The 27,432-nt window shown below is 44.7% G+C and overlaps 1 protein-coding gene across 2 annotated transcripts in view; it reads left to right on the forward strand.

The window, feature by feature from the left end:
* Positions 1 to 17,422, forward strand: part of LOC141049313 (protein mono-ADP-ribosyltransferase PARP15-like) — an 86,358-nt gene extending 68,936 nt beyond the window's left edge. For both annotated transcript variants that reach the window (XM_073545604.1, XM_073545605.1), the window contains exons 12-13: positions 47 to 221; positions 14,436 to 17,422. In XM_073545604.1, coding sequence (XP_073401705.1) covers positions 47 to 221; positions 14,436 to 14,728 — 468 coding nt within the window. In that variant the 3' untranslated portion in view covers positions 14,729 to 17,422. The remainder of the gene's footprint in view (positions 1 to 46; positions 222 to 14,435) is intronic.
* Positions 17,423 to 27,432: the final 10,010 nt, after the last annotated feature.

A 27,432-nucleotide genomic window follows, 5' to 3' on the forward strand; every position in this document is an offset into this window, starting at 1 on the left:
TAAAAACAAAAGAAACAGAAACCAACTTCCTTTTTTTATCTTGTAGATCAAACGTATTCAGAATGAAAGACTCTGGAAATGTTTCACCATTAACAAGCATGACGTGAACAAAAAAAATCCTGGAGAGGAAAATATAAGACCCCTCTATCACGGCACACATTCTAATGCAATTGCCAACATTAACCGTAACGGATTCAACAGAGCCTACTGTGGTAAAAATGGTAAGTTACCAGGCAGTGGGTCTACGAGCTATGGCCAATGTACAACTCTTCTTTAGCATTCTACTACAGGTGCTGGAATTTCCTTTATCTCACTTCCCAGCCCAAGGATTGTGTTTGTCATTGTCCAGTGGATTAATTGCCATGAAATGTGACTTGCCTCTCGAATCTGTATGCAGCAGTCAGAGAAAAGAGCAGAAGACTTTTTGTAGAATGAAACCTGTTCCCATTTTCTGAAATCCATCTCGTCTCGAGGTTTCTTCGTCTCGTCTGCTAGAGACAGATTACATTTGACAGACAGTGTATAGCAAGTTGCAAAGAAAAGGAGACACCTAGTGGCCGACACTTTGGAGTAATTTATTTTTATCAGTAAGACAATGTAATTTCTAATAAAGTGATAGGCAGATTTGTTTTTTTTCATTATATTGTCTATCAAGTTAGATTAAGGTGTCTGAAAGTACAGGAAGAATTTAAATCTCCAGTGTGAGACTGTGATGGGAATTATATGCGAGTGCCATTATGTATCCCCCAGAATGCAGAATGTGCTTAGAAGCATAGTGAATCCGCTGGGGGGCATTGTAATCACAGCCACGTCTGTGGTTACCATGCAAAATATAAGTAAGTGTGGACTTTTTTTTATTTTTGGAGAGATCTGTAGGATGGTAGTGGGATGGATCTCTCCCTCCAGTCCTGGTCTTAGGGCCCCGTTACACACAACGATATTGTGAACGATATCGTTGCAACATCACCAGTTTGCTGACTTTGCAGCGATGTCGAAACAACATCGTTGCGTGTGACATGTAGCAACGATCAACAATCAGATGGCTGATCGTCAATCGTTGCCTGATGGTCTAGGCCATAATTCTATCGTTGGTCTCCCGCTGGGCAGCAAACATCGCTGCCTGTGATAGAGACACCAACGATCAGCGACGCTGGAAGCTGTTATCCAGGGTAAACAGCAGGTAACTAAGAGCCGCGCGGCTCTTAGATACCCGCTGTTTACCCTTGATACCAGCTTGCTCGCTGGTCCTGATCGCTGGTGAGTCTAACTATGTCCCAGAGATCCCATCCACGTTGGATCGTTGGTGGGATCCCTGCCATTGAAGCGTGTAACAGGCCCATGGCTACCCACGGTTTTCATTTATACTGCAGTTAAGGTTTAGGTGTGTCACTTTTTGTGTTTGGTTTCACATGCAGCAGAGCTGAAGGTGCTGCGGTTGTATGCCTGGCTATTTGAAGCTAACACAGGCCAGAGCCAGCAACGTGGACGTACACGGTAGCGCCCGAGATTGGGGGTACAAGTGTCAATGGCACAGAATTTTATTTTCATATTCCCAGCTGCGGTTCAGAGGTGAGCAATTACATGTATGCAGTATTTGGACATTTACTTAACTTGCTTGGGTCAGTGTCTCAATTCACTGACGGAAACCCCGCTGCTCTACATATGGTTGAGAACATGGGCAGTGTGAATTTAGACATACCCTGAAGAAAACTGCAAGTCGGTAATCAAGCCTGCAACACTACAGCCCAGGCCTGCCAACAAAATTGAGGAGATACTGTAGCAGTTGGCCCTCTCTCAAGTGCAGCAGCAGATACATAAGCAGCAGACAAACAACTTGATACTGCAGCAGACTGCGGCCCTGCAAGATACACCCCCACCACCGTCCCCGATATGACCTGAGGCCACAGACAAAGTCAGGACAGCGATGAGATTGTTGAGTCTGGAGGACGACGTGGAAGCCTTCCTTACGTCTATGAACGCACAGCAGAGCGAGTGAGCCTGCCAACTTCCCAGTGGCCTGAAGTAATGGCCCCATTCCTGATGGGAGACCCCCATAAGTCCTACTTTGACTTCAGTTGAGAATGCCCAGGACTATGGGAAACTGAATGATGAGATCCTTGCCCAACTGGGGGTTAACACATATAGCAAGTGTATCTATAGTCCTTTGTGGAGGCCCGATCCGCTAGGTCTTAGCTGTATGACTTGTTGCAGCTGGTCAAAAGATGGCTGCAGCCTGAGCCCTTGACTCCTTCCCAGATGGTAGAGAGTGTGGTTGTCGACTGGCTTGTGAGAACTCTGATAGCAGCTATACAGCATTGGGTAGGGCAAGGGGACCCGGGCACCCTAAACCAGGTGGTTAGCCTGATCGAGCATTATACGCCCACCCAGGACTTCATATGGGACCCCCCCACTGCAGCTATCAAGCCGGCCCCTACAAGCCCTGGATCCAGGGAAAGGATCACAAAATCTGGTTGGGGTCATTCAGAACTGAGCCCATACTGAGGGGATACGCCAAGTGAGGGTGACAGGAAACTAGTTGCCCTAAACCCGTCTCATGGACTAGCGGTGCCACCGCTATCAGGTGCTGGCAGTGCCAAGGGCCAGGACATGTGGCTGCCAACTGCCCCATGAACCTATGGACTGCGGGTTTACTCGCCAGGTGTCAATGTATGCTCAGACCGTCTATGCCGCGGACACCATCGGTCTAGCTAGTGAACCCCATCTGTGCCAGGTGCGTGTCAATGGACACCAAGCGGAGGCTCTCTTGCACTCAGGGAGACTAGTGACACTCATCCATGGGTCACTGATCTCCGGCCTAGAAACCATTGGGGGAAAGTCGAAGTCGTCTATATATACGGTGAACACCGGGAGTATCCAACGATGAAGGTTACCTTCTCCACTCCATGTGGAGAAGATAAACATGTGGGGGCATTAAAAACCATTCCTTTTGGGACTGTGTTGGGAGAGACTTATGACTCGCCCCCAGAGGCCGTGGGGTACTCGGTGCCGGGCCCGTTGATTTCAATGGGAGATGTAACAGTGGCAGTGACCCTGTCCGTGGCCTCAGGCGGTCAATGTAAAAGGGGTAGAGTAATGGGGATAAAGTTATTGAGATGATTCGTGACGCCACCTGTGGTTTCTGGTCAGTTTAACCAGCGCTGCAGGGTTGCTTCTCTGGGACAGATGGTGTGGTGCAGCAATGATGTTGTAGCCCTCCACAGGTAGGGCTGTAGTCCCAGGGCAGAGTAGATGGGGTGGGCAAATGAGGAGATAGTGAGAAGTAGATGGTGTAGTATTAGGCACAGAGATGTAGCAGTGCTGAGTGGGTTGGCGCAGGAAGAAGGCAATGAGACAGAAGAATGCAGTTCCAGTTCTTTTACTCACGTTCTTGGCACAGACAGGTGCCCGCTTCAATGCCGCGATCTCCAGATCAGGGGCTCAGCCAACTCCCAGGCAGGTGGAATTAACCTTTCCAGTTCTCCCTTTCATGTGCCTGTTCTGAACGTCTCCTCATTAGCGCTTAAACTGAAGTACTTGTAGTTGTGTGTTAAACTCAAGTTCCTCCTCTCAGATGTTCCTTGGAACTCTACTCGCATGACAAGTGACTGTAGCCTGCTTCGGGAACTCCATCCATCATGTCCCGGCTCACACTTAGGTTGCCACCGTGTCTTCAAGTCTTTTGAGGGAATAGAGTGGTCACAGCTCCTATTCCTCCTGTGTCTGCTGCTGGAACATTAGTTTCACAAACAGCCTCGGGGACCAGACCCCGGCCATGCGCTTCAAACTTCAGGAAGGGCTCTGCTCTGACCCTAGTCCTTAGTTTTCTTCTTCTTACGTTCCGTACTAAACTATCTTCCTTCTGAAGAATCAGGCTTTCTATGGCTCTTTCCTGTGCCAGCAGCTCCAGGTCAATGAAGTCTGCTGCAGCACCTCCTTCACTCCATCCCTTTCTGGGGATCTTCTCTCACAGACTGACCTTTTCCTAATATTCTCCCGCTCTCTTGTGCAGTCTAAGCTCCACCCACCTCCCAGCACTCTTCGTGTTCCAAGCAGGGAGCCATGAAGGTTGCTCTGCTACACTACTGTGTTTGTGTGGGATGCAGGTGTTGGAGGCTGGTCAGGTGTTCCATCTTACCTGGAGAGTGGGATACTACACCTCAGGAGGAGGTGCAGTACCTCTGTGGCGACTGAACCCTCAGGGGCGCCACACTTACCCCTGTTTTGGTCTTTGTGGGAGAGTAAAGTTAACCCTCCCAGAATAAAGCTCTGTCCTGGTGCAGAGTCCAAAGATCCCGAGTCAGGGATACCTGCCGTAGGCTCTCCCACCTAGGGAAAGAGTGTAAATATGTTAGATATCCCCTACACGTACAGTATTGGCAGGAGGGATTGAAGAGACACCATCAATCCCAGAGCTGGAAGTGTCCCAGGGAACATTTGAGACAGCCTAGCTCCAGGATCCCACACTGACATGGAACTGGTGATAATGGTAAATGGGGTCGCAAAGCAACCTGGCGCAGAGGCGTTTTTCTTTGTATGGCGGTCAACCAGGAGTTGTTATACTGGGTTGACAAAATTCACAATGAAATAATTGAGCAGCTGGTAATGCCGCAATCATACTACCGTGAGGTGCTTGAGATGGCCCACAAACACGTGTTGGGAGGTCATCTGGGAGCTTAAAAAAATAAAAGAGTGTATTCTGCAGGGGTTCTTTTGGCCTGGGGTGTATGCAGAGGTTCAGATGTTTTGTGAGTCGTGCCCAGAGTGTCAGCTGACCGCACTCACAGCAAACTTCCGTAGTCCACTGGTTGCACTGCCGGTTATTGAGATACCTTTTAAATGGATTGCTATGGATCTGGTCGGTCCAATAGTGAAATCAGCCCAGGGCCACCAATACATATTGGTAGTAGCGGATTATGTGACTCGTTACTCAGAAGTGATTCCTCTCCATCATACCTCGGCAAAACTTATTGCCCAGGAGCTTTTTGCCATGTTCTACCATCTTGGGCTACCAAAGGAAATCTTTTATGGATCAGGGGACTCATTTTATGACGAAGGTTATTAAAGAATTGTGTAAACTGCTCCAGATCAAACAGTTGCGCATGTCAGTCTACAACCCACAGACCGATGGTCTATTAGAAAGATATAGTAAGAACCCTAAAGTCTAGGTTAAAAAAGGTGGTAGCTAAAGATGTTAAGAACTGGAATATGTTATTGCTGTAGCTAATATTTGCCATCCGGGAAGTACCACAGTCGTCTACGGGATTCACTCCGTTCAAACTATGATATGGTAGACATCACAATTGCCTGTGTGAGCAGATTGCGAGATGCAGTGAGGCACGAGACAGAATTTTGAGAAAGAACAAGCTATTGTTCGAAACGCGTAATCTACTACTTGTTACTCATGTGAACACACCATTTTTTGCTCTGTCTTGGACTTGTTTTTAACAATAAATTGGACTTGAATTTGCAAAGCTGGACCATTTTTTTCCTTTCCAAAGCTTTACTCACAGTTCTGGTGTACACAGGTACCCGCTTGGTGCTGCATCCTCCGGGTGAAGGATCCAGCAAACTTCCAGACAGATAGAGAACACCTTTCCAGCACTCCCTTCAGTGTGTACCTTCCCTGGCCATCTCACTGTGCTGATTTCTACTCCTCTTCCTTCCCAGCACCTCACAGTCAGTGTCCCAGGCCAGCAGCCGCGGACCTTGTTGTGCCCAATGCTTTTCCTTGCTCCTTTCTGGCAGCGTTTCCAGAGAAGATAACTGTGGTTGGTGGCTGTGGCCCCTAAAGTTGCCACAGCTGTCAGCTTTCTAGTTGAGTCCTGTTGTCCACTCCACTAGGCTAGGGGCCGAGACCCTTCTGCGACCTGATCCCTCCACCTGACGTCTGTCAGCGTGGAACGAGCCCCACAGGCAGCTCTGCCGCTGCTGCGTGCCTCTAAGATCCCTTCTCACTACAGGGAGCTTTCTTCTCTCAGTTTCCTTTCCAGCAGCCCCTCTGATAGGGAGCTACTTTACAGATGTCTGTCTGCTTCCTCTCCACAGGGAAGACTCCTCTAGCTCTCTCTGCTTTGAGCCTCCTAGCTCCACCCACCTCCAAACACCCTTTCCTTACCCAGCAGGGAAGAGATCCTACTCCCTTAGGGTCCATCCAGGGTGCCCTGCTACTATAAGTGAGTGTTGGATGCAGGTGTAAGAGTGCAGTCAGGTGCCTCCACCTTACCTGGGTAGTGGGATACTACACCTCTGGATGAGGTGCAGTACCTCTGTAGCAACCGAACCCTCAGGTGCGCCACATAATCTATTAAAGGCATGGAAAGATTAGGAATGTCTGGTTGGTTACAGAGCCGACTCTGGTCACATCTCCTATGCTCCCTCTGACATCTGACACCAACCCGGTAAGAGGCTGGGAACAAGGTAAATATTATCAAAAGTGTATCGAAACAGTAGCAGAGGGAGGCTTGGAAATTAGTGCAGCAGCATACAGACGTATTCTCATAACGGACGTCTGTGATCCAACATGACAGTGAGTAAGGGTGCAAATGAAACCATGCCGTGTGCCAGAGGTCCAGATGCAAGCTATCTCGGAAGAGGTAAAGATGCTTCAGTTATCAAACCCCAGATAAATAAAATCGAAGCCATACACAACTGGCCCTGGCCTCTTACTACGAAATAGGTGAGAGCGTTCCTCGGTATCCTTGGATATTATAGACGGTTTATACCTAATTTTTCTTTGAGATCATCACCCTTGACTAGTCTCTTAGAGGGACGGAAATCAGTCATGGTCCGGTGGAATCATCAGGCGGACGCCGCCTTCCAGTCCATGAAGTTAGCGCTGTGTGGACAGCCCATCCTTATCCCAACTTTAGAAACTGATTTATCGTGCAAATGGATGTCTCTGAGGTAGGGCTAGGAGCAGTTCCGCCGCAAGAGGTGAACGAAAAAGAACATCCAGTCAACCACTTGAGCAGAAAACTTATCCCAGCAGAGAATTACAACGTAGTGGAGAAAAAATGCTTGGTCATTAAGTGTGCCTTGGAGTTTCCTAAGCTGTTATTTACTGGTGCCACAGTTTCACCTGGTGACAGACCATTCACCCCTGGTCAGGATGCGAAATGGTAAGGAGGAAAGCTCCGGTCACCAGTTACAAAACTGATGTTTTTCCATGGAACATCGAGCAGAGAAGTCGCAAGGGAATGTGAATGCCCTGTTGCGGGCACCCTGTATAGTAAAAGGTGTTCAACCCCACAAGTTTGAACAGGGAGAGATATGTGAGACATTGAGGGGAATTATATGCGAGGGCCTGTCACGGAGTGACTGACCCAGTGTGACACAACCAAACGGTTGACAACAAAGAGCACCTGACAGCACAACGGAGGAGTAGATGCAGGTTCAAAGGTTCATGGACCCAAATGAACAATAGTCCAAATAAGGAAGAGGAACAGCATCCGGTCTAGGTGAAAAATTGTATCAAAAATTTATTCTGCCAGTACAAAATACAACGTTTCAGCCATATTGTGGCCTTTTTCAAGTATAACATAACAGCACATATGGTGGCCTTTTATAGTGTGGCACAGCCAATCACCATTTAGGTAACACCCATCACAAAAAATCCATACATAAAATACATATAAATACATCCATCAGATACATATATATTCAATAGCACAGTTTATCTAGTTCGTTAACAGTAATGGTCATAATCATATTAGAAATATTGCAAAAGCATTTCATATATAAACAACCATCCCCAAATCAGCCCACCAATAATCGTGATGCATCAAAGGTATCCATAGAAATAACGCACCAATCACTTGCAATAATACACATCCATATGTAAACCGCCAATCCCTAATCACATAATAATGGCGCCAACCCCAAAGGACCAATCATATGAGGACTCACACATCCAGGTATCGGCAGAGTTCCCTCTCACCCACATGACAACATCAGCAAGAGCCAGGCTGTATCAGAGGCGCAGTCTAGTGACGCGAACCACCAGGTCACGGCGCACGCGCCGTCCATCCCTGCAGACCCGGTCACGTGACGTCTCCGTCACAAAGCACTGCGCATGCGCGGTGCCATGCAAGGGATCAGCCACACGAACCGCCCACCGGGGGGACCGCGCACGCGCAGAGACCCGGAGCATGCAATCACACAACACAGCCCCTCACAAGCCTGCGCATGCGCTGATTAGCGAAAACAAGTGTAATACCACACTTGAAAAAATGAGTCCACACAGATAGGCCAAAATGCTCCCAAACAAAGCAACATATAAGAGACATTTGGAATCAAGTAACCACATCCATAGTAACTTTAATAATATTCCATACTTTACGAAATCCTTGATTCACATACGTTGCACAATGTATAAGGAGCACTCATTTATTCAAGTGTGGTATTACACTTGTTTTCGCTAATCAGCGCATGCGCGAGCTTGTGAGGGGGTGCGTTGTGTGATTGCGTGCTCCGGGTCTCTGCGCGTGCGCGGTCCCCCCAGTGGGCGGTTCGTGTGGCTGATCCCTTGCATGGCACCGCGCATGCGCGGTGCTTTGTGACGGAGACGTCACGTGACCGGGTCTGCAGGGATGGACGGCGCGTGCGCCATGACCTGGTGGTGCGCGTCACTAGACTGCGCCTCTGATACAGCCTGGGTCTTGCTGATGTTGTCATGTGGGTGAGAGGGAACTCTGCCGATACATGGATGTGTGAGTCCTCATATGATTGGTCCTTTGGGGTTGGCGCCATTATGTGATTAGGGATTGGCGGTTTACACATGGATATGTATTATTGCAAGTGATTGGTGCGTTATTTCTATGGATACCTTTGATGCATCACGATTATTGGTGGGCTGATTTGGGGATGGTTGTTTATATATGAAATGCTTTTGCAATATTTCTAATATGATTATGACCATTACTGTTAACGACTAGATAAACTGTGCTATTGAATATATATGTATCTGATGGATGTATTTATATGTATTTTATGTATGGATTTTTTGTGATGGGTGTTACCTAAATGGTGATTGGCTGTGCCACACTATAAAAGGCCACCATATGTGCTGTTACGTTATACTTGAAAAAGGCCACAATATGGCTGAAACGTTGTATTTTGTACTGGCAGAATAAATTTTTGATACAATTTTTCACCTAGACCGGATGCTGTTCCTCTTCCTTATTACAACCAAACGGTTGGTCAGTCACCAAACGACGCAACAAACACGGGAACACCAGGGACACAATTACAATGGTGGGCCCTGACGATAGGGAACGGGGGAATGGACAACTCCTGCGCTCACCTGAGGATTTACCCTGATCTCCCTAACGTCCCTATATGGGTTTTAACACCCCGTTGCCGAGCAGGATACCTAATCCCTCACTTGTCCTGCTCTTATCCATAAGTAGGGAAATGGCTAGTGAGAGCACTAGTCCCACCGCTGCACTAATAACAAAAGGAAAGGAAAGACAGACACCAAAGGGACAAGGCAACAAAAATACAGCACTTAGCTTGTGCACACCACTGCTTAACTCCACACCACAGATAGCACAGTAACAGGACTCCAAACACCAGAGGGTTGCTTCTGTAAAGGTTGGTCTCCAAAGAGGAACTGTATCACCAACAGTCAGCTAATTCATCAGGTGACCTTTTAAAGGATGTGGGAGTGGTCACCAGCAACATCAGCTGACCAGCAGCAGTGAAGTAACACCAGCTTGCCAGCTGGCTTGAAAGGAAAAAAGGTTTAATGTGAATGGAACCAGAGCTGCCACAAATCCAAAAATGGATTGTGCCAGGGCCATTGTGTATCCCCCAGAATGTGCTTAGAAGGATACTGAGCCCGCTGGAGTGCATTGTCATCACAGCTACAGCTGTAGTTACCATGCAAAATAAAAGTAAGTGTGGACTGGGTCAAGTTATTTGACCAAGTCAGATTACGAAAACCTGGCTTGCGCTTTTATCTTTGGAGATATCTGTAGGATGATAGTGAAATGGATCTCTCCCTCCAGTTTTGGTCTTTAAAGTGGTCCATGGCTACTGTTTTTCATTTAAACCTGCAGAAAAGTTTTGTGTTTTGGTTTCACATGCAGCAGAGCTGAAGGTTCTTCAGTTGTATACTTAGCTGTGTGAAGCTAACACAGGCCAGAGCCAGCAACGTGGACATACACGGTAGCGCCCGGGAACCATACGGGGGTACAAATGCCAGTGGCACAGGACTTTATTTTCATATGTGCAGTAGTTGGACAATAAAGGACATTCACTTAACTTGCTTGGGTCACTGTCTCACTAAATTCACTGGAGGAAACTCTGCTGCTCCACACCAGAGACTATACAAGCCTGATAGAACTTAAGAACTTAAAGCAGCACTCCGATCAAAATGCTTATCTTCTTAATATATTGCACTCATCATATTATATAGCACTTTGTATTTACAATTGATCACTTGCCCTTCTACCCAGTAAATTCTTTTTTTTCCATTAAGTCTATGGCATCACATGACTAAAAACTGACTAGCTGAATCCTTCTAAGCTTTATGAAGAAATAGGAAGTCTTTTTATCCCTGGTATGAGTCATAAGTCACTGCAAAAGTCGCTGGTAGGGAGGAGGAGGGAGCAGCTGGATCAGGAGCTGAAGAGGGGGATGATAAATGAAAGGAAAAGTGAAACATTAGCTGGGTGGAAAGGCAAAATGAGCAATTTTAAGTACAAAGTGCTATATAGTATGATGACTGCAATATATTAAGAGGATGAAAACTTTGATGGGAGGAGGAGGGCTTCTTTAAACAGAAACTGTCAGCAGAATTTCTCCCCCCAAGCTATTTATGGCCCATATTGTGTTCTTGCACAGGAGCCCAGAAGGGCAGATGGCCCTAATAATTGTTAAACAGCAGATGCAGCAGCAAAATCAACATTAAGAGGAGAGGAAGGGGCCATATGTGAGTCATTTGCAGATGGAGGGGTGGTTGCTCTTATGCACTCTGCAAAATTCGCTGGTAGTGGTCTCCATCTTTGTTGATGGTGCCGCTGGCTCTCTGATGCAGGACACACGGGGTATCGCTGAGAGAGAGTTGCGCGCACTGAGCCTGACAGTCATGTGATTACCTCTCTACTCCTTCTGCTGGTGGAAAGAAGTGTGAAGGCTTCTATCCACAGCACACAGGACAACCTCCTCCCTTACCCCAGAAGGAGCAGTAAGGCTCAGGGTGTACAGTATCCATAACCACTGTAAGGAGTCAGGAGAGGCCCCTTATACAGTAACAGGCACCGCACCCACTGGGGTCTCATCCCCTGTCAGCCAATCACAGGCTCTGTGTGCTTAGCAAAGACCACAACGGAGGCCAGCTATTGACCTGCACTAGCCTGGTCTAGAAAACAGAAGTTGAGTTTTCAGTGTGGATTTTCCCCATAGACTTCCATTAGGTGTGGAAATTCCGCAGGTAAAATAAATGCACATGAGTTTTAAGTGCGTTTTGGCGGTGGAAATCGGCACCTAAGTACCAGATTTTTCAGATTATAAGACGCACATTTTTCCCTTCAAGTTTGGAGGGGAAATGGAGGTGCGTCTTATAATCTGAATTGTAGCTGCGGTGGAGCTTATGGGCTGTGGTGGAGCTGGGTCCCAGGGTAGCTGCTGCAGGAATCTTCTGGCAGAGGCAGGAGGAGGGCGATGGCGCGGATCCAAGGCTGCTAGCACGGGGTGTTCACCGATGCAGGGGTTCCGCCGACACTTTATGAAAGCCCGGACCCCTGCACTTTCCATACCTTTCAATGCGTTGGACAACAGGAAAATGGCCGCCGGAGGCGGCACATGCGCAGGTTAAGATCTCAGCATAGAGATCTCATCTCCTGAGATCTCAATTGCGCATGCACCATTTGATATTTTCCTGAAGTACACCACATTATTAAGTATGGAAAGTGAGGGGCTCTGGGCTTTCACAAATGTTGCCATAGCCCCCGCACCACCGAGCACCCCGTCCTACCAGCCTGGGTCCCGCAGCATCTCCTGTCTCCAACAGCTTCCTGCAGCAGCGACCCTGCCACCTGCAACCCCGCTCCACCATCGCCGCACCCAGGTAAGCTACTGTAAAAGTGGATTATAACATGCCCCACTTTTTCATTAAAACATTTTCATTTCTTATTCTCCTCCCCAAAATTTAGGGTGTGGCTTATAATCTGCAAAATACAGTATGTCAATAAAATGTTGTCAGAGCAAAATAACAGGAAGTATCAAAAACAACTCAGGTTAATTTAAAGCATGATGCACCAAAAAGTGACAACCGCAGCGTCAAAAACGCAATTTAAAAATGTTAAAAAAACGCATACAAAGCCGCAATGAAAAAATCCAAGTAGTCTAATTTAAATAATAACATATCCAATCAAAAATTTGAGAACTCTGTTTAAAATGACAATACAAAATCTTTGTTACATACAATAACAACAATTTTCATAAAAACATGTAAGGGTTGTAAGGCACTACATGATGGGACAACACATGGTGGTATAAATTCATCCAACAAACAATATTATTTTATTATATGACATAAAAGGTACATTTTCTTTATAGCTCATATATTATATTTTCAAATTGAATCATACATGTGAAAAATTCAGGGTACAGTTTTACACAAAAATTGTAACCATCCATAGGAAACAATTTCTTATATAAGATCATAGAACTGCTTGTGCAAGATTCAAAAAGGCTATTTAATAGGGAAAACGGGGGGGGGGGGGGGGGTTAATTATCCGACTTCATAAACCCCATATGTAAAAAGCAGCTAAGCTCTGATAAACTTATGATATTCATATATGCAGAAAAGGATTTCCAGTTTGTCAAGGAGCGCTTCCAGCTGATTCATTAATTACTCCAAATATTTAAAGGAATAATGATAATAATGATGTCTAATAATAAACTGGATATTCCTTTAAATATTTGGAGTAATTCATGAATCAGCCGGAAGCGCTCCTTGACAAACTGGAAATCCTTTTCTGCATTCTCTGACGAATCTCCTACAAGGTAGTTTGTTCCACCTGTTTTGAGCTGCAGGCCAGCAGATCCAGACGATTACTCCGGTACCCAAACACAGGGTTATATGCTGAGCAACAAGACACCAAAAAGGTGAGAAGAATTTTTTATTTCTATCTGACATAATTAAAACTCTGCTGTTGTGAGTTCATTCTCCCCTCCGTCACTGAGGCCTGGTGAACTCCCTATTCTAGTGAAGGAAGGTAGTGAGCCTAATTATCAGGCACCTGGGACTAATGAAGACGATTGGCTGAGTGGAGTCACTGACTGGATTTAAGGCAGCCTACGCCCTTTCTGCCCTGCGGGTGATTTCTCTGTGGACTCTTGGACACCAGTCTGATTCCTGCTCTCCTAAAGCTAAGTTTTCTGTTTTGCCTTTTTGCATTTAAGATTTGTTTTTGTTTTTCTTGCTTTTTGGATTCTGCCACTCCCTGCTGGAGTGTGCAGTGTTCCGTTAGCTCTGTCTTCTGAAAGTACCTGAGTGCTGATTTAGTTTTTGAAGCTTAGTTGCTTCAGGGCCATTTTTATATCAGCTTGTTGGCTTTGGTCTCTGATAGGGTTTTGGCAGATTGCAGACAGCAGCCTTCCTATCCGTTCCTATCTAGGTAGTTTTTGGCCCCGTCTTTGCTCAGCCTGTCTTTCTGTCTGTGTAAGTGTTTTCATCTTGCTTCACCGTCATTATATGTGGGGGGCTGCCTATGGCTTTGGGGTCTGCTCTGGGGCAGTTAGATTTCCCCTTTCCTTCTTTAGGCCTATGTATCTCTCCGGCTGTGATCGAGGGGTCTAGGTCATCGTAGGAACCCCCCACGGCTACTGCTAGTTGTGTTGATAGGTTCAGGGGTCTGCAATCTGATAGTTGCCAACTTCTCTGGTTTTCTGGACTTAGCTAGTATTTCTGTTTTTGCCTCCTACGGTGACTCAATGATAACACTCTGCACTTAGATCTGCACCCCCCCTTCTTTTTCTGGATATTCCTTGAAATACTCGGAGTAATTAATGAATCAGCCGGAAGCGCTTCTTGACAAACTGGAAATCTTTCTCTGCATGATATTCATATATGACTTTTAAATTGCCGTCTGCTGACACCTTGAAAGAGTTCCATGTTCATATCAATAGTTTGGGGTGTGAAATCCTCCTGACAGATTTTCTTTTAAGTTTAATATTTCAATTTGGAGGGAACGAGGGTGACCATACATTACTGGATGTCCTACTGTACTTCTTTCCATGGGTTAATATTCTGGCAGCAGCTCATTATGTGAACAAAGGATAGAGCCCATCAGATCGTAAGCTGTTCACACCAAAACTGCAGAATTGGCTGATACTTATATAATGTCTATGGCCAGCAGTACAGTTTTAGTATATTTTATTGTCTTTTGATCACATGTTACTAAATTCACTTTATTAATTTCCAACAGCAACAATGTATGGAAACGGGACCTACTTTGCTGAAGACTCAAAGTACTCTTGTAGGGACACATACTCTTGTCCTGATGCTAATGGGATGAAATACATCTACCAAGCCGCAGTGATAACTGGACGATACTGTAAGGGAGATCGCTCCTATAAGGAAGCTCCACATGTCGATGGTGACCCCAACAAAGGCCGCTATGATTCAGTTGTTGATGATGTCAAGAACCCCAAAATGTTTGTCGTTTTTCGTGATGATGTCGCCTACCCTGAATATCTGATCGCATTCAAGAAATGCTGATCATCTGTTTACAGTACAGGAGTTTTGAAATTTTTTTCAAAATATTCACAATAAGAAATGTTGAAAATCGCACGTACACCTTCTTTTGATATAGTCTGACCTACTGAAAGAGGGAATCTGCCTTTCGTGAATCTCTTGCTAAAGCTTTTAAGTGATGTTAATTTACTGGGACCAAAAGGCTGCAATTTCTTTTTCTACACTACTTAGTGAATTAGCTCTTTAAGTAAGAATAGCAACCCTCAGAAGTGTGGTTTGGGGGTCCATATGCATTGTGAAGATTCCTAAATATTTAGATTACAAAAATAAATCAATTTAATAAACAAGGAACCTAAGGAACCAATTTCTCTAATTTTAGAAAATATTTGTGTTCACTGTGAAATAACAATTTTGGTGCATCTTTTCTTTCACAAATTGACAAATTGGTGTTACCGTTAAGGGTCGGGCGTTTCCTGACAGTACTGCCTATGCCAATCTGTGCAAAGAAACACCCCCCCAAAGGAAGGACAAAGGAAGTGGTAGAAGCCATTAGTTTAGTTATCATATCTTTAGAGTTGTGAGACATTGTTAGCATTCCCGGATTGTTACTTAATAGGAAATAATAGTATTTAATAAAATAGAAATGTCTGGAGAAATGGCAGGTCATCTTGAAAGTGAATGTCCAATTAAAAAGTTATTTTATATATCCAAATAGATCAATTTCCTGATTTCATTGTCATTCCCCATAGGTCAGGGTTTTCTTTTTTTACAGTCATAGACCAAAAGCCATTTAGTGAAATGTTTGTTCTCAAGTTGTCTGTTCAAGAGCGCACCCAGCTTCATGCCCGTGAGTATGTAGTTCAGGCAAGCAAGATGGTTTCTGCTGGTCTGAAGTGTGCACACTTTGATGCTGCAAGCAGAGGCAGCTTTATCTCGGCAGCATCAGTGGGCCACAAAAGCTGGACAGATACAGTGAACCGGCCAGCTTCAGAGAGGTAAATGCAAGCTCTACAGCAAAGAGCTTGTAAGCGCTGCACTTCTGATAAACTGGAGAAGTGGCCTGTAACCTAGGCAACAAGCTGTTAACTATAGAATTACAAATGATTTCGTTCTTGAGAATGGAGAGGATTTTTAATAAGAGGTCAATTGCAAAGTCGCTTATCTTTACAGACATTTTTACTCATTTAGGAAGATGAAACAGCCCGTTTAAATGCCAATACTATAACCATAGGGAATTTAGAAGTATAAATGTTTTTTTGCTGCTTTCATTAAAATTACTAATTAATCGGTCTTCAGTATCCAAAGGTAAAATTAATCAACACAGTTGTACAGCTTTAACTAAATGTCAATAGTTAGAAGTTATGATTTACATACATGATAAAATTAACTGAAGTCTAATTTCTCCACAAAATCTCTACCTTTTACCAGTCTAGCAATTAGATTAATGACTGCTTGTTTTACCACTCCCTTAGGTGTAGGTGGTATGCTCTAGGTGGAGATTTTTGTATCTTGTTCTTTCCCAAGCCACTAGATGAATTACTGTCTGTGACCAAAGCAATGACGTCTGTTCACTTAAGGCCCCCATTCCCATTAAGTAATAGTCTTCCGAACATGCCAGTTTTGGGGGGACTGACCCACCATCAAATATTCTCCTAGAACAGATTATGTCAACCCAACTGCCGCCAAGCAAACTGACTCCATAAGTTCACCAGATGTATAATTTTTGGCAAGCTGCTTATTTACTAACACTACTGCCGTGTTAATAGCAACGTTAACTGTATACTGTGCTCCAAAAGTGTTCATAAATGCAACTTTTTCCATTGTCCTATTAGTCACATAGCGATATCATAGGAGGGAGTCCCCCGCTTGAGATCCGTTCCTCTGTGAGCCACAGCAGAGATGTTAATCAGGCAGACATGATTACTTTTTTTTGCTTTGTTCTATCTTTTTATGCATTTGTGTCAGGAACACCGCACTGCACTTGCTCACTGAGCCAGAGCGCGTGTCCTGAGTACAAAGACTGTGCACAAAGATACCTGCGGAGCGGGCAGCAGTGGTGACAATGCATGCTCCAGGACCTGAATCACGTGACTGCTGGGGGCGTGGCCTAAGCTCCACGGAGCTAGGAGCTGCAGGGAAACTCCTAGAAAGGTAACTACAGGACAATGTTACCAAGGGGCATAGACAGAGACAGAAACCAGATCAAGCCAAGGTCAAAGCACGAGATAGCAATACAGTACCAAAGGATTAGACAGAATGGATAGTCAGGACGTAGCAATAGATCAGAAAACCAGAACGGGCATTAGATGGTACAATAGGGGTAAACTGTAACGGAGTAACGATAGCCAAGCCAGGAGGTCAGAACCAGAAAAGACAATGGTATCAAAACGAGAGACGGAGTACAGAGTGAAGGAACAAGCCGGGTCATACACGGGAAGCAAACAAACAACGCAGAGTACACGCACACCAGGAGTCAGACACACCAGAACAGCAGTATAACTGACAGAGAATGCTAGTTTGGAGTGAGTATAAATACCCCTCCCAGATCCAAAGAGAGGCTGGCAAAAGTTAACCCTGTGAGAACAGGATATTAACCATGTCCTAACCTTGACATTTGTTTAAGTTTGAAAATTTGTTTACTATAAATCTGCAAAGTAGATGGTTTACTGTCATTCATGAAGTTTATATATGCTATGCAATAAATGCTTTTATAACCAATGACTGTGTGTTATTTTTAGTGGAAGTAAGACCCCAGCCATCAAATCCCTCAATTAATTCAGACTCCAAATTTAAGGACTCAAAGTTGAAGTCCTCATGATTCATTCAGGCACTATACAACAAAATGTATTAAGAAGTCCACTTCCAAAGATTTATTCAGGCCTCAGACTTTAAACCCTGAGAGATTTCAGACCCTTCAGATTCTGAGACCAGCATTTATCTGGAGAATGGGGCCCCATCGTATGCCACCAAGACTGAAGAGGTGGCTCTTTTCATTTGTTTGTACGGGATTTCAGATGTAAATGGAAAGAGTCAGCTCTATGTGTAACAAGGCCACATTCTTGAGATAGACATGAGTCTCGGTGATAGTGCTCACTTCTGTTGGACATCTATGACATATACTGTGGCTAGAGCTAAGCAAAAAGGCTTAGATGACCTTGGTCAAGCATTAAAGTCAGTACTTTGTTGTGGCAAGAACAGGGTTGTGCAAATTTACTTGGATGACACTCGAATTGCAATATCTTGGCCTTCTCTTGTAATTACTAAGCCCCAGCAACATCATGATGTCGTGAGGGCTACTCACTATGGCTCAAAAGAAGTGGCCAGGGCATCAGCTGACGGAAGTTCACACTGGATGAAGACCCCCAGAGCAAAGAGCCGTTCTGTTCGTTCATGGACTGTTGTTCACTTGAAATGTCATCATGTGACTTCCAGTAATTCCATTACTTGCTAATATTAATTTTTTTTTTATTTTTGGGAGCCGATCAACCCTTTTGTTGCTCAATGTATTAAATTCTGCTTTTAATTTCTCACTCCTTCATCTGTATTTGTTTACAGTATTACTGTAACAATGAGTCACCAGATGCTACAAAGTGCTAGGATGAGTCATTATAGCCCCAAATAATCAGTAAAATATTCATTTGATTGTTTTTACAACTGTAGTTTGTTTTTTGTTTATTTCACTTAGTTTTATAGATAAAATAATGTCATAAGGATCCTTACACTCGCCTAGCCATCTGATATTTATCCTCAAAATAAACCAATTATATCACTGGGGAAGACATTATGTCAAATGGTAATTGCAGTCCAACATTCGGGCTTTCTATATAAACACAATATACTAGTGGTCTACGGTCAATGACGACTAGGTGTCACAAGAGAACAGTGCAGAGCATTTTCTGGTAGTCGCAGCATAGTCAAAGGAAGCTTGAAGTTGTAGTTTTGTAACCAGGTCACAGCTTAGACCCCAATGTCCATGGGTTCCCTGCCTCCCAATCATCAGTGTCATCAGTCATCAATGTAGACACCAGTGTCCTTGGGTCCCTTGCCTCCTTTTCACCAGTATCACCGGTCATCAATGTAGACATCAGTGTACTTGGTTTCCCTGCCTCCTTAGTCAGTGACACCAGTAACCTTGGGTCCCCTGCCTCCCTGTCACATGTCATCAGTGTATACACCAATGTCCTTGAGTCCCCTGCCTCCCTCTCATCAGTTATCAATGAAGACACCAGTGTCCTTGGGTCCCTTGCCGCTCTATCACTGGAACCTAAATTTCAAAACTGAATATTGGCCTAGAAGTAAAAAGACTTTTGAACTATCAGTAGCTCTTATTCAGGCAAACAAGACAGACTTTCCCATCAATGAGATTAATGACAGTTGCTATGGATACAATTCTATGTAGGAGGGAGGAGTTAGAGGCAGAGCTCCTCCCCCTCCTGTCTAGATAGAATCTTATCAGTAGCAGCTGTCACCTATCTCAGTATATAATGGGAAAGTCTTCACTGGATACAGATTTTACCTCAAAATTGTGATTTTTGATAATGACTGATCAATTCTGGCAGAGAAAGATGATTTCTCTGATAAGATGTTTTGCAATATTGCTTATTTCCATGTATACTATTGACTTATTAAAAACGATTAATTAATAAATTACAATTCCCATATGTCTACTTTACATCAGCACAATTTTTGAAACATAACTATTTTTGTTAGAAAGTTAGAAGGGTTAAAAGGTGACAAGCGATTTCTCATTTTTCTAACAAAATATCGCTCTGTGACCTCAAATAAATGGCGGACGCTCGATCTCTCTCCATGTACCTCAGATAATAAGGAGGAGGCTCGATGTCTCTCCATGTACCTCAGATAATATGGCGGAGACTCGATCTCTCTACATGTGCCTCAGATAATATGGCGGATGCTCGATCTCTCTCAATGTACCTCAGATAATATGGCAGAGGCTCGATCTCATTCCATGTACCTCAGATAATATGGCGGAGACTCGATCTCTCTCCTTGTACCTCAGATAATATGGCGCAGGCTCAATCTCTCACCATGTACCTCAGATAATATGGCGGAGACTCGATCTCTCTCCATGTACCTCAGATAATATGGAGGAGGCTCGATCTCTCTCCATGTACCTCAGATAATATGGAGGAGGCTCGATCTCTCTCCATGTACCTCAGATAATATGGAGGAGGCTCGATCTCTCTCCATGAACCTCAGATAATATGGAGGAGGCTCCATCCCTCTCCATGTACCTCAGATAATATGGAGGAGGCTCGATTTCTCTCCATGTACCTCAGATAATATGGAGGAGGCTCCATCCCTCTCCATGTACCTCAGATAATATGGAGGAGGCTCGATCTCTCTCCATGTACCTCAGATAATATGGAGGAGGCTCGATCTCTCTCCATGTACCTCAGATAATATGGAGGAGGCTCCATCCCTCTCCATGTACCTCAGATAATATGGAGGAGGCTCGATTTCTCTCCATGTACCTCAGATAATATGGCGGAGACTCGATCTCTCTCCATGTACCTCAGATAATATGGAGGAGGCTCCATCCCTCTCCATGTACCTCATAATATGGCGGAGACTCGATCTCTCTCCATGTACCTCAGATAATATGGAGGAGGCTCGATCTCTCTCCATGTACCTCAGATAATATGGAGGAGGCTCGATCTCTCTCCATGTACCTCAGATAATATGGAGGAGGTTCGATCTCTCTCCATGTACCTCAGATAATATGGCGGAGGCTCGATCTCTCTCCATGAACCTCAGATAATATGGCGGAGGCTCCATCCCTCTCCATGTACCTCAGATAATATGGCGGAGGCTCGATCTCTCTCCATGTACCTCAGATAATATGGCGGATGCTCGATCTCTCTCAATGTACCTCAGATAATATGGCAGAGGCTCGATCTCATTCCATGTACCTCAGATAATATGGCGGAGACTCGATCTCTCTCCTTGTACCTCAGATAATATGGCGCAGGCTCGATCTCTCACCATGTACCTCAGATAATATGGCGGAGACTCGATCTCTCTCCATGTACCTCAGATAATATGGAGGAGGCTCGATCTCTCTCCATGTACAATTTCAATTACAATGTTGTAAGGGTTCTCAAAGTCAAATCATACATACAGTGGGGAAAAAAAGTATTTAGTCAGTCAGCAATAGTGCAAGTTCCACCACTTAAAAAGATGAGAGGCGTCTGTAATTTATATCATAGGTAGACCTCAACTATGGGAGACAAACTGAGAAAAAAAAATCCAGAAAATCAAATTGTCTGGTTTTTTTTTCATTTTATTTGCATATTATGGTGGAAAATAAGTATTTGGTCAGAAACAAGCAATCAAGATTTCTGGCTCTCACAGACCTGTAACTTCTTCTTTAAGAGTCTCCTCTTTACTCCACTCATTACCTGTAGTAATGGCACCTGTTTAAACTTGTTATCAGTATAAAAAGACACCTGTGCACACCCTCAAACAGTCTGACTCCAAACTCCACTATGGTGAAGACCAAAGAGCTGTCAAAGGACACCAGAAACAAAATTGTAGCCCTGCACCAGGCTGGGAAGACTGAATCTGCAATAGCCAACCAGCTTGGAGTGAAGAAATCAACTGTGGGAGCAATAATTAGAAAATGGAAGACATACAAGACCACTGATAATCTCCCTCGATCTGGTGCTCCACGCAAAATCCCACCCCGTGGGGTCAGAATGATCACAAGAACGGTGAGCAAAAATCCCAGAACCACGCGGGGGGACCTAGTGAATGAACTGCAGAGAGCTGGGACCAATGTAACAAGGCCTACCATAAGTAACACACTACGCCACCATGGACTCAGATCCTGCAGTGCCAGACGTGTCCCACTGCTTAAGCCTGTACATGTCCGGGCCCGTCTGAAGTTTGCTAGAGAACATTTGGATGATCCAGAGGAGTTTTGGGAGAATGTCCTATGGTCTGATGAAACCAAACTGGAACTGTTTGGTAGAAACACAACTTGTCGTGTTTGGAGGAAAAAGAATACTGAGTTGCATCCATCAAACACCATACCTACTGTAAAGCATGGTGGTGGAAACATCATGCTTTGGGGCTGTTTCTCTGCAAAGGGGCCAGGACGACTGATCCGGGTACATGAAAGAATGAATGTGGCCATGTATCGTGAGATTTTGAGTGCAAACCTCCTTCCATCAGCAAGGGCATTGAAGTTGAAACGTGGCTGGGTCTTTCAACATGACAATGATCCAAAGCACACCGCCAGGGCAACGAAGGAGTGGCTTCGTAAGAAGCATTTCAAGGTCCTGGAGTGGCCTAGCCAGTCTCCAGATCTCAACCCTATAGAAAACCTTTGGAGGGAGTTGAAAGTCCGTGTTGCCAAGCGAAAAGCCAAAAACATCACTGCTCTAGAGGAGATCTGCATGGAGGAATGGGCCAACATACCAACAACAGTGTGTGGCAACCTTGTGAAGACTTACAGAAAACGTTTGACCTCTGTCATTGCCAACAAAGGATATATCACAAAGTATTGAGATGAAATTTTGTTTCTGACCAAATACTTATTTTCCACCATAATATGCAAATAAAATGAAAAAAAAAACAGACAATGTGATTTTCTGGATTTTTTTTTCTCAGTTTGTCTCCCATAGTTGAGGTCTACCTATGATGTAAATTACAGACGCCTCTCATCTTTTTAAGTGGTGGAACTTGCACTATTGCTGACTGACTAAATACTTTTTTTCCCTACTGTATATATCCCTTAAAAATGGTACTTTATTGTTTAAAAAACCACAAATGTGGTATACACCAGAAAAAGCGTGACTAAAGATGAAAAACAAAAATTAAAGTGTTCAAACAAACAAGCCCATACTAAGGTGACACCTTGGAATCCCTCGTAAAGACTAAGCTGTATCCTGCCTGTCCGCGGAGGTTGGCACCCTAGGGGGGAACGTTGTGGCACCCCCGCTCAATGATGGCTGTCCCTAGGGGCCCTGATAAGCCCTACCGCCACTAGTGGTCCCTTCTACCCGATGCAAGATATGGGAACCCCTATCTCTAGACAGAGACCAAGCTGCTCTAAAGAGGACCCTGTGTCCCAAAGCAAAGAGGTTAAAATTAAATAGAACACATATGGCAATCGGTGGTCAGATTAGAGCAAGAGACATCATAATAGAAAAAACAGTTTGTGAATAGTGCCTCAATCTCATGTAGAAGATCTCTTAATGTACAGAAAAGGCACTGACTCTAATAAGTCATAACACACAGAACGGATAAAGGCTATATCCCATTGCTGTATAAATACAGAAAAAATGCAGAACTGCCACAGCGATACTCATCTGCATTTTCTGCCACCTGCCAACAACCAGTTAACGCCTCAACGCGTTTCGCCTTATTAGGCTCATCAGGAGGCCCGATGCTGCGATATCTTGTGTCCCATAAAGGTGCAAATAGCTTACCGATACTCAGTGCAACTCCCCTCTTTAAAGCCGCCGCGCAGAGCAACAGCTCCGCCCACTCACGTTGCATGGCGTCTCTGCGCGCCAATTGCCTCGACACCCATCCACTGTTGCTCCAATCAGCTAACCGGACTCTCCAGCAGCGTCATGGTGACCAATCCGATGTCCTCAGACAGAAAGTCTCCCAGCATTCACCAATCAGCAGAGCTGAAACTGTTTGCCACGTCTGACATACACGCAGCGTCACTGCTGGATCGCCAATCAAATGTCTGTGGATAAGCCATCTCACAGCGCTCTCAAAGCGCTGCGGCTTAAAATCGCTGTCCACTCCGAAGTATATCACCCACATGTAAAATACACTCTCCAAATAAATCCACAGTAAAGCGCTAGGTATGGCATATAGACCGATGATCAGTAGTCTTAATATGTTTTTCTTTTTTCGGCATGATGATTAGCATGCAGGTACGCAACTGTAAATCGCATCATAACCTTCAGCGGTGTGAACAGGAGTCAGTGGGCATGCCCCTCATTAAATGAATTGAACACTCTTTTACAATCAAAATATATATACCTATAGGAAAAAAGCATTATAGCACATATATATCAATCAATCAATCAATCAAATTTATTATCGCCAAGTACATATTACATATATACAAGGAATTCTTTGTGGCAAAGAGGCAACATAATATATAACAACAGATACAACAAGTAACATCTAACAAGACAGATACAGTATATAGTCTACACATGACGATTTAATTGTTGAACAGAGAGTGGATAGAAGCTGTTCATATGGCGGTTGGTGCTGCATTTGGGGACTCTGAAGCGACGTCCTGAAGGGAGTAGTTGGAATGAGGAGTGTCCCGGGTGAGAGGGATCGGATGAAATTTTCAATGCGTGGGATCGAATACTCTTATCATAAAGACCCTGGATTTTAGGCAGGGGGGAGCCTATAATTCTCTCTGCTGTTCCGAAAGTCCTTTGTAAGCGGAGTTTTGTCATGAGCAGTGGCTCCCCCATACCAGACTATCAGAGAGGAACAAATCACAGATCTGATGACAGCATTAAAGAATAAGATCAGCAGATTCTTAGACAAACCATATCTTTTCAGCTGACGCAGGAAGAACATCCTCTGTTGTGCTTTTCTTATAACAGCATCCACGTTTTTCCCCCATTTAAGATCATGAGAGATGATAACACCAAGGAATTTGGTCTCTGTGACCCTAAGAACCACTTCGTCATGGATGTAGATTGGAAGTATCTCATGTTGATCTTTCCTAAAATCCACAACCATCTCAGCAGTTTTTTTAATGTTGAGTACAAGATTATTGGCTTTACACCAGTCACATATTCTTTCCACCTCACTCCGATACAAGTCTTCAGCATTTCCCCTGATGAGACCAATCAGTGTCATATCATCGGCAAATTTCAAGATTTTTACTGAGTCTGCTGAAGAGATGCAATCATTCGTATAGAGAGAAAACAGTAACGGGGACAAAACATATTAACAGTAACGGGGACAAAACATATATAGATCCTATAGTTGTTAATCCGATGTTAAATGATTTGCAAACATAGTTGGAGATAATAGTAGATATGCATCAATATATATATATACAGCATCCCTAGCACACACCTGTTAAAAAATTATTATGCCAATGGAGCTGAGATTAATAAGAGCTGCTCACATTCATTAGAGGGTGGATCTAAATACAGCAGTGAGGAGGGGAATTTTTTATATATATCCAATATTCCATGACAATGCATGGGAATTCCATTAAAAATGGGAAACACAAACAAAACCCAAAAGACCAATATCCTCAAAGCAGAACACATTATTCTACTGTGGCTCATAAGAAACAGGCAAACGACAGTTGCTCATTTAAATTGAAGCAATAAAATTGAGCAACTGTCGTTTGCCTGTTTCTTATGAGCCACAGTAGAATAATGTGTTCTGCTTTGAGGATATTGGTCTTTTGGGTTTTTTTGTGTTTCCCATTTTTAATGGGATTCCCATGCATTGTCATGGAATATTGGATATATATAAAAAATTCCCCTCCTCACTGCTGTATCTAGATCCACCCTCTAATGAATGTGAACAGCTCTTATTAATCTCAGCTCCATTGGCATAATAATTTTTTAACAGGTGTGTGCTAGGGATGCTGTATATATATATTGATGCATATCTACTATTATCTCCAACTATGTTTGCAAATCATTTAACATCGGATTAACAACTATAGGATCTATATATATGTGCTATAATGCTTTTTTCCTATAGGTATATATATTTTGATTGTAAAAGAGTGTTCAATTCATTTAATGAGGGGCATGCCCACTGACTCCTGTTCACACCGCTGAAGGTTATGATGCGATTTACAGTTGCGTACCTGCATGCTAATCATCATGCCGAAAAAAGAAAAACATATTAAGGCCGGTTTCACATTAGCGCTTTTTCAGCGCACGCACGGCCGGGGGTAGCTCCGCCCCCGAGCCGGCTCTCTGCCCGGCGTGCCCGCCCCTTGCTTGTAGCGCCGCCTACTAGCGGACAGCGGCGCCTGCGATCGGCGCACCCTATCTTTAGCATAGGGTGCGCAGATCGTGCGCAGGCCGTGCGCTAGTTGCGCTTTGACCTGCGCTGCGCACTTTTGACGGTGCGCTGTGCGCGCCAAAATCAAACTTTTCGGATTTTGGCGCGCACGGCGCACCGTCAAAAGTGCGCAGCGCAGGTCAAAGCGCAACTAGCGCACGGCCTGCGCACGATCTGCACACCCTATGCTAAAGATAGGGTGCGCCGATCGCAGGCGCCGCTGTCCGCTAGTAGGCGGCGCTACAAGCAAGGGGCGGGCACGCCGGGCAGAGAGCCGGCTCGGGGGCGGAGCTACCCCCGGCCGTGCGTGCGCTGAAAAAGCGCTAATGTGAAACCGGCCTAAGACTACTGATCATCGGTCTATATGCCATACCTAGCGCTTTACTGTGGATTTATTTGGAGAGTGTATTTTACATGTGGGTGATATACTTCGGAGAGGACAGCGATTTTAAGCCGCAGCGCTTTGAGAGCGCTGTGAGATGGCTTATCCACAGACATTTGATTGGCGATCCAGCAGTGACGCTGCGTGTATGTCAGACGTGGCAAACAGTTTCAGCTCTGCTGATTGGTGAATGCTGGGAGACTTTCTGTCTGAGGACATCGGATTGGTCACCATGACGCTGCTGGAGAGTCCGGTTAGCTGATTGGAGCAACAGTGGATGGGTGTCGAGGCAATTGGCGCGCAGAGACGCCATGCAACGTGAGTGGGCGGAGCTGTTGCTCTGCGCGGCGGCTTTAAAGAGGGGAGTTGCACTGAGTATCGGTAAGCTATTTGCACCTTTATGGGACACAAGATATCGCAGCATCGGACCTCCTGATGAGCCTAATAAGGCGAAACGCGTTGAGGCGTTAACTGGTTGTTGGCAGGTGGCAGAAAATGCAGATGAGTATCGCTGTGGCAGTTCTGCATTTTTTCTGTATTTATACAGCAATGGGATATAGCCTTTATCCGTTCTGTGTGTTATGACTTATTAGAGTCAGTGCCTTTTCTGTATATTAAGAGATCTTCTACATGAGATTGAGGCACTATTCACAAACTGTTTTTTCTATTATGATGTCTCTTGCTCTAATCTGACCACCGATTGCCATATGTGTTCTATTTAATTTTAACCTCTTTGCTTTGGGACACAGGGTCCTCTTTAGAGCAGCTTGGTCTCTGTCTAGAGATAGGGGTTCCCATATCTTGCATCGGGTAGAAGGGACCACTAGTGGCGGTAGGGCTTATCAGGGCCCCTAGGGACAGCCATCGTTGAGCGGGGGCGCCACAACGTTCCCCCCTAGGGTGCCAACCTCCGCGGACAGGCAGGATACAGCTTAGTCTTTACGAGGGATTCCAAGGTGTCACCTTAGTATGGGCTTGTTTGTTTGAACACTTTAATTTTTGTTTTTCATCTTTAGTCACGCTTTTTCTGGTGTATACCACATTTGTGGTTTTTTAAACAATAAAGTACCATTTTTAAGGGATATATATGTATGATTTGACTCTCTCCATGCACCTCAGATAATATGGAGGAAGCTCGATCTCTCTCCATGTACCTCAGATAATATGGCGGAGGCTCGATCTCTCTCCATGAACCTCAGATAATATGGCGGAGGCTCCATCCCTCTCCATGTACCTCAGATAATATGGAGGAGGCTGGATCTCTCTCCATGTACCTCAGATAATATGGCGGAGGCTG

Source organism: Dendrobates tinctorius, unplaced genomic scaffold, assembly GCF_039654945.1.
Source record: "Dendrobates tinctorius isolate UK_male_01 unplaced genomic scaffold, ASM3965494v1 ptg000143l, whole genome shotgun sequence".
In the NCBI taxonomy this organism is placed as follows: Eukaryota; Metazoa; Chordata; class Amphibia; order Anura; family Dendrobatidae; genus Dendrobates; species Dendrobates tinctorius.